This window comes from Symphalangus syndactylus, chromosome 13 (assembly GCF_028878055.3).
Source record: "Symphalangus syndactylus isolate Jambi chromosome 13, NHGRI_mSymSyn1-v2.1_pri, whole genome shotgun sequence".
In the NCBI taxonomy this organism is placed as follows: Eukaryota; Metazoa; Chordata; class Mammalia; order Primates; family Hylobatidae; genus Symphalangus; species Symphalangus syndactylus.
Window position 1 is genome coordinate 33,077,753 of NC_072435.2, and position 12,736 is coordinate 33,090,488.

General features: G+C 41.9%; 1 protein-coding gene across 1 annotated transcript; it reads left to right on the top strand.

The window, feature by feature from the left end:
• The first annotated feature begins 3,615 nt into the window (after positions 1-3,615).
• LOC129461257 (putative methyl-CpG-binding domain protein 3-like 3) lies at positions 3,616-6,035 on the top strand. Its single transcript, XM_055240286.1, has 2 exons — positions 3,616-3,731; positions 5,334-6,035. Exons 1-2 carry the CDS (start codon positions 3,687-3,689, stop codon positions 5,916-5,918), a joined length of 630 nt encoding a protein of 209 aa, XP_055096261.1. The 5' UTR covers positions 3,616-3,686; the 3' UTR covers positions 5,919-6,035.
• The last annotated feature ends 6,701 nt before the right edge of the window (positions 6,036-12,736 follow it).

The window sequence follows — 12,736 nt, forward strand, 5'->3', positions numbered from 1 at the left end:
AAGTTGGTTCTAGACTACTGAGCTCAAGCGATCCTCCCACCTCTGCCTCCCAAAATGCTGGGATTACAGGCATAAACCACCGTGCCTGGCCCTATACAGCTTTAATAGATGTTTGCATATAGTTTTCCAAAGTGGGTATTCCAATTTAAACTCCCACTATCCTTACAGGAAAGACTGGTCCCTCCATAGTCTAGTCAGCGCTTGGTGTTTCTGTGTTTTTCCCTTTAGCTAAGCTGATGTCTGTGTAATAGTATCTCATTGTAATTTTTATTTTTTTAGCATTTCCCTAAAGCTAAAAGGGTTAAACATTTGCTCAAATTTTGCTGGTCATTTAGGCCGGGTGCAGTAGCTCTTGCCTGTAATCTCAGCAATTTGGGAGGCCAAGGCGGGTGGATCACTTGAGGTCAGGAGTTCAAGACCAGCCTGGGCATCATGGTAAAACCCTGTTTCTACTCAAAATACAAAAATTAGCTGGACGTGGTTGTGGGAGCCTGTAATCCCACCTACTCAGGAGGCTGAGGCAGGAGAATCGCTTGAACCCGGAAGGCAGAGGTTGCGGTGAGCCAAGATCGTGCCACTGCACTCCAGCCTGGGTGACAGAACAAGACTCCACCTCAAAATAATAATAATAATAATAATTTTTTACGGTCACTTGTTTATATTCTTTTGTGTAGGATCCATTCAAGTTTTTCACCCAGTTTCAAGTGTGTTTTCATTATTTTTCTCTGTTTGTTTGACATTATTCTTTTTTAATATTAAAAAAAATTTTTTTATATACTCTGGCTTGATGTACTTTCCTGGGGGTACTGAATCAAAATCTCTTCCCCCACTCCGGTTTCCACGCATTCTCCCTTACTGATGTATTTTAATGAATAGTTGCTCTTAATGTATCTTAATATGGTTCAAATTTGAATTTTCTCCTTTCTATTTAGAGTTTCATTGTATCAAGAAGAAAGATTGTCTCCTCATTGACTGTGAAGCTGTTCTTCTACCTAGTTTTTAATTAAAGCTATTTACTGTGTTTTATACTTAGAACTGAAACTAAGAATATAAGAAATTCGGCCAGGCACAGTGGCTCACGCCTGTAATCCTAGCACTTTGAGAGGCCAAGGCAGGTGAACCACTTGAGGTCAGTAGTTTGAGACCACCGTGGCCAACATGGTGAAACCCCATCTCTACAAAAAATACAAAAATAAGCTGGGTGTGGTGGCGTGTGCCTGTAGTCCCAGCTACTTGGGAGGCTGAAGCAGGAGAATCATTGAACCCAGGAGGCAGAGGTTGCAGTGAGCCGAGATCATGCCACCGCTCTCCAGCCTGGGTGACAGAGTGAGACCCCGTCTCCAAAGAAGGAAGGAAAGAAAGAGAAAGAAAGAAAGAGAGAGAGAGAGAGAAAGAAGAAAGAAAGAAGAAAGAAAGGAAAGAAAGAAAGAAAGAAAGAAAGAAAGAAAGAAAGAAAGAAAGAAAGAGAAAGAAAGAGAAAGAAAAGAGGGAGGAAGGGAATGAAGGAAGGAAGGAAAATTAAAATGAGATTGAACCTAGAAAAAAGGTAGATTAGCAAAGAGGAACAAGGTTCAAGATCAAATATTCCCACAGAAGCATGAACAACACTGGAAAATTCAGAGACAAGTGGGATGTGATTAAAAGATTACAGAGAACTTGGAGAAGAATGGATATCAGAAGTGAAGGATACATATGCACCTTCCAAACCAATGAAAGACATCAACCCACAGATGCAATTGACTCCACACCCTCTAGGCAAAGGAAATACACAGGAAACAATAATGAGCTACACCGTGGCCTACAAACCAACCACAACGAGGAAGAGTTTAGAGAATGTGGAAACCAAAGAAGCAAGGAAGGCCGGGCGCGGTGGCTCACGCTTGTAATCCCAGCACTTTGGGAGGCTGAGGTGGGTGGATCACGAGGTCAGGAGATCAAGACCAGGTTAAACTCGTCTCTACTAAAAATACAAAAAATTAGCCGGGCGTGGTGGCGGGCGCCTGTAGTCCCAGCTACTCGGAGAGGCTGAGGCAGGAGAATGGCGTGAACCCGGGAGGCAGAGCTTGCAGTGAGCCAAGATTGCGCCACTGCACTCCAGCCTGGGTGACAGAGCGAGACTCCGTCTCAAAAAAAAAAAAAAAAGAAGAAAAAAAAGAAGCAAGGAAAAGCCTGACAGCTGACATCTCAACACAGGTAAAATGAGATAGACATCAGTGGGGCACCATTTCTAATATGCTGAAACAAATTTGTCAAACCAGATGCCCATACCTGACAGCAATATTGCCCCCAAATAAAGATGCCTAAATAAAAATGTAAAGGAAAACAATTAGTTGTTAGCAGCATTGAATTAGAAAAAAAATACTAGAATGAATTCTCAAGTCCACAGGGAAATAATCCCAGATGGAATGCTAGAAATGCAGAAAGGAGCAAAGATGAATGGACAAGATAATCTCTAGGTAAATATTAGTGCATATTGCTTTATGAAGCAATACTAGAAATGTCTCCTGGACAGTAAAATATATGTAGAATTAATATGCATGAGAATGGTAATACAAAAGTCAGAAAAAGCTAAAAAGAGAATTAAAAATGTTCTTAAGTATTAGCATTTTGTGGGAGGGGTTAAAGTAGTTAATTGTATCAGAGTATATGATTTAATTATTAGCATAACTACACAGATTTCTACGGCTCTAACTAGCAAGTTCATGGAGAGAACAATAAAGTAATAAACATATTTAATTCAAAGTCCGTCAAGTAAAGGCAAAAGGAACATGAATCGGTTAAGTCAAAACCTAGGAAAAATGAGATGATTGAAACAATTTCAAATTTACTGGTAATTATATTAAATGTAAATGCACAAAATAGAACTTTTTTTTTTTTTTTGAGATGGAGTCTCACTCTGTCGCCCATGCTGAGCTGCAGTGGCGTGATCTCGGCTCGCTGCAACCTCTCCCTCCCAGGTTCAATTGATTCTCCTGCCTCAGCCTCCCCAGTAGCTGGGATTACAGGCACGAGCCACCACACCAGGGTAAGTTTTGTATTTTTAGTAGAAATGGTGTTTCACCATGTTGGCCAGGCTGGTCTTGAACTCTTGACCTCAGGTGATCTGCCTGCCTCAGTCTCCCAAAGTGCTGGGATTATAGGCGTGAGCCACTCGCTCGGCCAAAGTAGTAATTTCTTTGCAACAACTGTGTGATATATTCTATAGGATTGTGAATAAAAGCTTTGGGCTTTCTTTTCTTGAAGAGCATTTAAATGGTCTTTAGTTTTTGTTATTAAATCAAATATTACATGAGCATTTATGTATATAGACAATTCCATTTCTATTTCTATAGAAAGTATTCAAAGATGTTCGGAAGACTGGGAGAAAAAGGAAACATATCTAAAATGCTGATATTAACTGTAAATACCACCCGCCATACACACACACACACACACACACGTATTAAATTCTTTATCTACTAACACTCTGTGTAGGTAACACCACATTGGTTTCTGTGTAAAGATTTAGAAATGCCTCAAATCCAATGGGCGGAGACAGGGTGTTCCCTGCGTATTATCCACTGATTGCATTATCACTCCCTTTCTGTATAAAAAGGGGAACCAGATGCAGAAGTCACTGCATTTTCCAGCAAGCCAAGGGCTGTCTGCATCTCAAGAGTGGGGTCAGCAAGACCAACTCTACAGCTATGGGAGAATCTGCGTTCACCTCTTTTCCAAGCCCACCTGTTCTGGTGAGTACGGGATTTTTATTGATCACAAGAATGTCCATATGTGTCCTTTTTCTTTCCGTAAAACATCTTTACAGTTAGCAGTGGGTTGTTCTTAAAACTGGATGTTGTGGAAAGTTATACCTTAGGTGTTAATATTTGTTGAATAATGTTCAAAGTATTCTCATTTTTGCCCATGACACTATATGGGGATAATAGCTTTGATTTTTTTTAAAAAAATCCAACATCACTAGGAAAGGGAAGAAGTATTATTTGGCCTTGCAGTGTTCAAATTGTCTCCCTCTCTGGAAAGCTCCTGAACCAGAAATTGCTTGGTCCGTTTTTTTAAAAAGACAAAAAACATTAGTTCTCTGGTTACATTTCATGATTAGTTACTTATTCCCTAAACACACTGTCACGATTCATTGTGGTGAGTTTCTTTTCTGTTTCTCTGTTTCTCCTCCTTCCATCCCTCTCTGTCTCTCCCTTCTTCATCATGGAACTTTACTTATGTCTGATATTCCACCAGAAATTTGTTTTTAGTGTGTTTATTATGTCTTCCTTCTCACCAAGATAAAAATCAAGAGAGTGGTGATTTATGAAGTTTACTTCTGGATCAGGGGTTCTACCGCACAGCTGGGCACATCATAGGTGCCCTGTAACTAAGGGGACTAAATAATTTTCCCTCCAAACGGGAACACCTTGGGTTGTGTAAGGGGTGGTATTAATCTTAATGGCAGGACAACAGAAATGAAATGAGAAGGACAGAAATGAAGGCTTTAAAATAGAAAGTGCCCTGATAAAGTTTGTATCTGAAACAGCTTTATGAGACTAGAGTCTTCCAATTGAGTTAGAGCAAGAAAGGATTTCAAATCTTAGGAGGCACCTAATCATCTTTCTCAGTATGTCATCAAAAGATTCTCTCATGGTATAATCTAGTTAATTGAGCTTTTAGAAACAGAAAGTGACATGGTGTTTCTGAGGTTTCTCTTCATGAGCAGGAGGCGTTCAGGTGAAGGTGGGATCTGGGTGTGGCAGTGAGTATTTAAGGGTTGGCGAGTGCACGATTTCTTTGGAGACCAGAGTCAAGGAGCTATGAAAATGATGTTGTGTCCTGAAGCACAGTAGAAAGAGATACAGAGAAATGTGAGGTCTTGGTTAACAGAGAAGTCTGGGGTCCCGGTGTCTTGTTGGGGATGGATTAGGAGGCACCAGCGTGTGTGCAACTGACAGTGGCACGGAAGAGAAGAGAGGGGTGTGCTCCGAGGAGGATGAGGAGGGACAAGGTGTGGAACTGGCCCTGGGTCATGACCTTGAGCATTTAGTCCTTGACTCGCATCAGCCTTTTGAGGTCCCAGGACCCAGTGTCAAGGCCTGGAGCCTCTGCCAGCAGCATCAGCATCACGCGGAGAAATGCAGACTCTAGGGTCCACCCCAGACTTACTTGGGTTCAGGTCCAGAGGTCTGAGTTTAACAAACCCTGAGGATGTACATTGCCATTTGAGACACGTTTCCCCAGAAAGAGAGGCTGGTGGGAAGATTCCACTGAGCTGAGAGAGGCCCCCAGAGCTGATCTTCTCCAGCCTCCATTTGGTTGAAATTTCACATTTTCTTTTCTTTTGAAAGGGGAAGCTGAAAAGAAACATGATGCCCCGGGCTTTACAGAAGAAACGAGAAATCCACATGGCCCAGGCCCATCGGAGACGAGCTGCGAGGTCTGCTCTCCCCATGAGACTCACCAGCTGCATCTTCCAGAGGCCGGTGACAAGGATCAGGTCTCATCCTGACAACCACGTCAGGCGCAGAAAAGGGGATGAGCAGCTGGAGAAGCCTCAGCAACTCTGCGCCTACCAGAGAATGCAGGCCCTGCAGCCCTGCAGCAGCCAAGGAGAAGGTTCAAGTCCACGGCATTTGGAGAGTGTCTTAAGTATCCTTGCACTGGGGATGGCCGGTGACTCTCCTCCGGACAGAGCTGGTGCTGAGCGTGTGCACAGCCGGCCCGAGCCCACCCCTGGGCAGTTTCCAGCTGTGGCAGGGGGGCCAACCCCGGGAGTGGGTTGTCAGCTCCCACTGCCCCTCTCTGGCCAATTGGTGACTCCTGCAGATATCCGGAGACAGGCCAGGAGGGTGAAGAAAGCCAGGGAGAGACTGGCCAAGGCCTTGCAGGCAGACAGGCTGGCCAGGCAGGCAGAAATGCTGACAGGAAGATGAAGCGCAGTCCTGGACTTTGGGTCCCTTTCTTTTAATGTCCATCCTCTTTCCTACTCTGAATTGTCACACTTTTCCCTTCCCCACCAGTTCTTTAATAAAAGTATTTGAAAGGCAACAAGTGTAAGGAATGGATGGTTTTGTGGTGAGAAATTGGGTTTTATGGGATGAGGAAGGAGAACTTTACGTGTCATTGTACATCTCAGTTTCTGTTTATCATGATTTTAATTAGTTACGGTTTTTTGTTTGTTTGTTTGTTTGTTTTGAGACGGACGGAGTCTTGCTCTGTTGCCCAGGCTGCAGTGCAATGGCGTGATCTCAGCTCACCGTAACCTCTGCCTCCCGGGTTCAAGTGATTCTCCTGCCTCAGCTTCCCGAGTAGCTGGGATTACAGGTGCCCACCATCATGCCCGGATATTTTTTGTATTTTTAGTAGAGATGGGGTTTCACCATGCTGGCCGGGCTGGTCTTGAACTGGTGACCTCAGCAATCTGCACACCTCGGCCTTCCAAAGTACTGGGATTATAGGCGTGAGCCACCTTGCCCAGCTGTTGATTAGTTTTTATATTAAATTCTAATTTACTCTTTGACCTGGCGCTGTGGCTTATGCCCAGGAGTCCCAGCACTTTGGGAGGCGGAGGAGGGCAGATCATGTGAGGTCAGGAGTTCAGGACCAGCCAATATGGCGAAACCCCACCTCTACTAAAAATAATTAGCCAGGTGTGGCGGTGGGTGCCTGTAATCCCAGCTACTGGAGAGGCTGAGGCAAGAGAATCAGTTGAACCAAGGAGGCAGAGGTTGCAGTGAGCCAAAATAGTGCCACTGTACTCCAGCTTTGGTGAAACTTTGTCTCAAAAAAAAAAAAAATTCTAATTTAATTTCAAATGAAATCTTTAAAAAATGAAATTAAATTATGTAATTTTCAATGAAACAAATACATTACAATTTGTTAAACATTTATTACATTTTCATCTTTAAATTGAGTTTTCATTTTTTGAAATTTTCGATGTAGGGGTACATGTACATGTTTATTACATGGATATATCACTTAATGCTGGGGTTGGGTTTGTAGTTTATGGGTTACCCAACTACTGAACATCGTACCCAGTAGCTAAGTTTTCAACCCATGGGTAAATTCAATTAACCTAGCCTGAAGGATTATTCAGTGTTTAGTCGTTACGGTTTCTCCCTATAGTATACATTCTCAAGGCGAAGTTGGTACGTATCCCAAGAGATTTTTTTTTTAATTAAACATTTCTACCCCATTTACTCTGATGTGGTTATCTGACATTTTGTTCCTGTATCAAAATATCTCATGTAACACATAAATATATAACATATTTTGTCCGTGCCTGCTGTTTCATTTTGAGTTTCCTTACCTCTTTCTCTTTATCATTGATCAAAACATGGAATGGAATACTTCATGCTAATTATTTTATGCATCTCGGGTTAGGTGGAAACTACTGCTTGTTAGGGTGGCAGGAAGTGCCTATCAGCAGATGCTACTGCACACCAGCCTGGGTGACAGAGCAAGACTCTGTCTCTAAAAATATATATATAATTTATATATAATTATAAATACATTATATATTATATAATTATATATTATATATAAATTATATATAATTATAAATACATTATATATTATATAATTATATATTATATATAATTATAAATACATTATATATTATATAATTATATATTATATAGAATTATATATTATAAAATAGCTATAATATAATTATAAATAGGGATGGGCGCGGTGGCTCACGCCTATAATCCCAGCACTTTGGGAGACCAAGGTGGGTGGATCATGAGGTCAGGAGTTCGAGACCAGCCTGGCCAACATGGTGAGACCCCGTCTCTACTAAAAATACCAAAATTAGCCAGGTGTGGTGGCACAGGCCTGTAGTCCCAGCTACTCCAGAGACTGAGACAGAAGAATCGCTTGAACCCAGGAAGCGAAGATTGCAGTAAGCTGAGATCGTGCCACTGCAATCCAGCCTGGGCCACAGAGTGAGACTCCATCTCAAAAAAAAAAGAGAGAGAGATATATATAATATATAAATATAATATATTATATATAGTATATAAATGTAAATTATTTATAATATATAAATGTAATAAATTATATATAAATTTTATATAAGTACATAATTTATAATATATATAATATATGTTATATAATATATTATATATAATATATGATATATGGTTATATATCTCATATATTATAAATATATAATTATATAATTCTATATAATGTAATTACACATTAAATATATGTAATTTATATAATATATAATGTGTATATAATTTATATTATATAATTACATTATGTATTATATATACATTATTATATATAGAGAGAAACAAGAATCCCCATGTGCTCCCCAACCTGTCTCTGGGTTTCCATCTGTGGGATGCCTTTCCCAGTGGCCTAAGGATCTTGGAGAGCTCCCTTCTGTTGCTCTCTGCAGGGAGACAGACTATCCCTAACTACAACCGCCAGACACAGAACAAAACTGTTGCCGTCATGCCAGGTACCACGTCAGTATCTTCAACCAAGATTGGAGCTCTCCTGGGGTGCTACAGAAGCCCATGGATAATAAGTTTGTGAATTCTAGAGAGAAATATTTGGGTGCCCCCTAATGCCACTCTCTTACATCTCATCAAATGGAAAGGTGGACACTGAGCTTACATATCCATGAGTGTTATAATAGAGTTATAAACAGATCCTAGGGAATTCCCTGTATCATGAAATGATCATGATGGTGATGATAATGATGATGACAATGATGATGATTATTATTATTTTGGAAAGAAGGTCTCACTCTGTCTACTAGGTTGGAGTGCAGCGGTACAATCATGACTCACTGCTGTCTGGACCTCCTGGCTCAGGTGATCCTCCCGCCTCAGCCTCACAAGGAACTGGGACTACAGATGCATGCCACCACACCTGGCTAATTTTGTTGTTTTTGAGAAGGGGTCTGACAATGCTGCCCAGGCTGGAGTGCAGTGGCATGTGGTATGATCATGGCTCACCGTAGTCTTAACCTCCTGAGCTCAGGTGATCTTCCTGCCTCAGCCTCCCAAGGAACTGTGACTACAGGCGCATGCCACCACACCTGGCTAATTTTTGTATTTTGGGTTTTTTTGGTAGAGACGGGGTCTCACTATGTTGCCCAGCCTGGCCTCAAACTCTTGGCCCCAAGTGATCCTCCCGCCTTGGCCTCCCAAACTGCTGAGATTACATGTGTGTGCCCAGTCAACATTATTAACAATAGCAAGGATGGGAATAAAGCAGAAGGTGCAGTGGATGCTGTGAGTCTCAACCCAGAGTCCTGTCCATGGCCAATGCCTCCGTCCCCCAGCTGCTGAGAATACTGACTGCTGACAGTTCACAGCTGTGTGCCTTACAGGAAATGTCAGGATTACAGGAGGCCAGGAATTCCACAACACAGAGAAGTATCCCATCCTAGAATATGACTTTCTCAGGGCATCCAGAGACCAGGCTCACACCTATAATCCCAGCACTTTGGGAGGCCAAGGCGGGCGGACCACTTGAGGTCGGGAGTTTGAGACCAGCCTGACCAACATAGAGAAATCCCATCTCTACTAAAAATACAAAATTAGCGGGCGTGATGGTGCAGGCCTGTAATCCCAGCTACTTGGGAGGCTGAGGCAGGAGAATCGCTTGAACCCGGAAGGCAGAGGTTGTGGTGAGCTGAGACTGCGCCATTACAAACAAACAAAAAACCAAAACGAAACAAAAAAAACAGAGACCAATGACTGTCAGATACTTGAGATACACAGAGAAAATTTACTAAAGAATTTACTTCTGCCTTTCACACCAAAAGAGAGAAATCTCTGGTTTCCAACACTTCCTCAAGACAGTGAACCCTTTCCAATACACAGAAGACTTTTACTTTAGTAAATTCTGGATTCACCTTTTTTTTTTTTTCCTACTTGCTGGATCGCAAGGTGGAAGAATTGTGGAGCCTGCCCATCAAATTCTGCCACTGCACTCCAGCCTGGGTGACAGAGGAGACTTGGTCTCAAAAATAAAAATAAATAATAAATGTATACATTTTGATGGGTTTGGACATACGCACACACCTGTGGTGCCACCACCACAATGGAGGTACTAAACATATTCATTCATGTCATGCCCTTTTCAAAGTACAAGGACCAGGTCAGGAGCAGTGGTGGCTCATGCCTGTAATCCCAGCACTTTGGGAGGCCAAGGCGGGAAGATTGCTTGAGGCCAGGAGTTCAAAACCAGCCTAGGCAAAATAGCAAGAGCCTGTCTCTATAAAAAAGAAAAGAAAAAGAAAAAAATTAGCTGGGCATGGTGGCATACACCTGTGATCCAAGCTACTCAGGAGGTCGAGGAGAGCAGATCACTTGAGGCTAGGAGTTCAAGACCAGCTGGGCAACACAGCAAGACCCCATGTCTACAAAAATGTTTTAAATTAGCGGGATGTGCTGGTGTGCACCTGTGGTCCTAGCTCTTCAGGAGGCTGAGGCAGGAGGATCACTTGAACCCAGAAATTCGAGGCTACGATGAGCCATGATGGAGCCACTGCACTCCAGCCTGAGCAACAGAGTGAGAGATCCTGCCTTAAAAATATATATATTATTACTGTTAGTAAAATTAGAAATTAGATGGTAAATTAAACTTTCTAACATTAATTTTTATAGGTACGCATCCATCTCTGTCTAGATATTAAATCTGATTTATTCGGCTGGGTCCACTGGCTCACGCCTGTAATCCCAGCACTTTGGGAGGCCGAGGCAGGTGGATCACCTGACATCAGAAGTTCAAGACCAACCTGAGCAACATGGTAAAACTCTGCCTCTTTTTAAAAAAAAAAAAAAAAAAAAAAAAAGACTACATAATATGACTATGTGTTAGTAGATGAGTGATTAAATACATTTTGGTACAGCAATTAATTGGAATATCATACCACTTATTTAAGACTTGGCTAAACACTCATATCTACCTGGAAAAAAGTCCATGGTCTGTTAATTTTTTAAAGTAATCTCCAGAATAATTAGTATATAGTATTATAGTATTTCTTTAAACTATTTTAAAACTCTCAATATAGGTATATTGTGATAAAATGTTTTTTCTAGTATTTATGTAGTAAATTATATTATTACATGTCTTAAGTCTAATTCTTCATAGAGCAAGGACTATAGTAATGGTCACCTCAAAGTCAAATTAGAGAAGGGAAAGGGAGTTTTATTTTATTTTATTTTTTACTTTAATTTTTTTTTTTTTTTTGAGACGGAGTTTCACTCTTGTTGCCCAGTCTGGAGTGCAATGGCGTGATCTTGGCTAACTGCAACCTCTGCCTCCCAGGTTCAAGCAATTCTCCTGCCTGAGCCTCCCAAGTAGCTGGGATTACAGGCACCACACCTGGCTAATTTGTTTTGTAATTTTAGTAGAGACGGGGTTTCACCATGTTGGCCAGGCTGGTTTTGAGCTCCTGACCTCAAGTGATCCACCCGCCTCTGCCTCCCAAAGTGCTGGGATTACAGGCATGAGCCACCTCGCCCAGCTGGGAAAGGGAGTTTTGAATTGTGTTTTACATACTCTATATTTGTGAGAATAAGCACATATTATTTTATTAATTTGAAAAATCCATTTAAAAACTTTTAAATAAAACAACATTAAGAACTATGAAATGTAGGGGCCAGCCCCACAGGGTCGGTGGGTTTTTCTCTCCATGTGTGGAGACAAGAGATTGTAGAAATAAAGACAGACAAAAGAAAAGATGGCTGGGCCCGGGGGACCACTACCACCAAGACACGGAGACCGGTAGAGGCCCCGAATGCCAGGCTGCGTTGATATTTATTGGATACAAGACAAATGGGCAGGGTAAGGAGTGTGAGCCAGCTCCAATGATAGGTAAGGTCACGTGGGTCATGTACCCACTGGACAGGGGGCCCTTCCCTGCCTGGCAGCCGAGGCAGAGAGAGAGAGGGAGAGAGAAAGAGAGTTTACGCCATTATTTCTGCTTATCAGAGACTTTTAGTACTTTCAATAATTTGCTACTGCTATCTAGAAGGCAGAGCCAGGTGTACAGGATGGAACATGAAAGCGGAGTAGGAGCGTGACCACTGAAGCACAGCATCACAGAGAGACTGCTAGGCCTCCAGATAACTGCGGGCAGGCCTGACTGACGTAAGGCCCTCCACAAGAGGTGGAGGAGTAGAGTCTTCTCTAAACTCCCCTGGGGAAAGGGACAATCCCTTTCATGGTCTGCTAAGTAGCGCGTGTTTTTCCTTGACATTGATGCTACCGCTAGACCACAGTCTGCTTGGCAACAGGCATCTTCCCAGACGCTGGCGTTACCGCTAGACCATGGAGCCCTCTGGTGGCCCTCTCCGGGCATAACAGAAGGCTCATACTCTTGTCTTCTGGTCACTTCTCACTATGTCTCCTCAGCTCCTATCTCTGTATGGCCTAGTTTTTCCTAGGTTATGATTGTAGAGTGAGGATTATTATAATATTGGAATAAAGAGTAATTGCTACAAACAAATGATTAATAATATTCATATATAATCATATCTATGATCTATATCTAGTGTAACTATTCTTATTTTATATACTTTATTATACTGGAACAGCTCATGCCCTCTGTCTCTTGCCTCGGCACCTGGGTGGCTTGTCGCCCACAATGAAATATGAAAAATTTAGCACACAGATCACCATACGTTTCCTCATCTATAAATAGTGATAGTAACACCTTCCTTATAGGTCTCTGTGAAAATATTTAGGGATAATGTATGTAAAACTGTTTATTACCATG

What these genes read in the sequence shown, in the direction of transcription:
- LOC129461257 (XM_055240286.1), top strand. Translation starts at nt 3,687, where the DNA reads ATGGGAGAATCTGCGTTCACCTCTTTTCCAAGCCCACCTGTTCTG. An exon ending in TTCCAAGCCCACCTGTTCTG is followed by an intron (nt 3,732 to 5,333) that starts GTGAGTACGGGA and finishes TTCTTTTGAAAG; the next exon opens with GGGAAGCTGAAAAGAAACAT.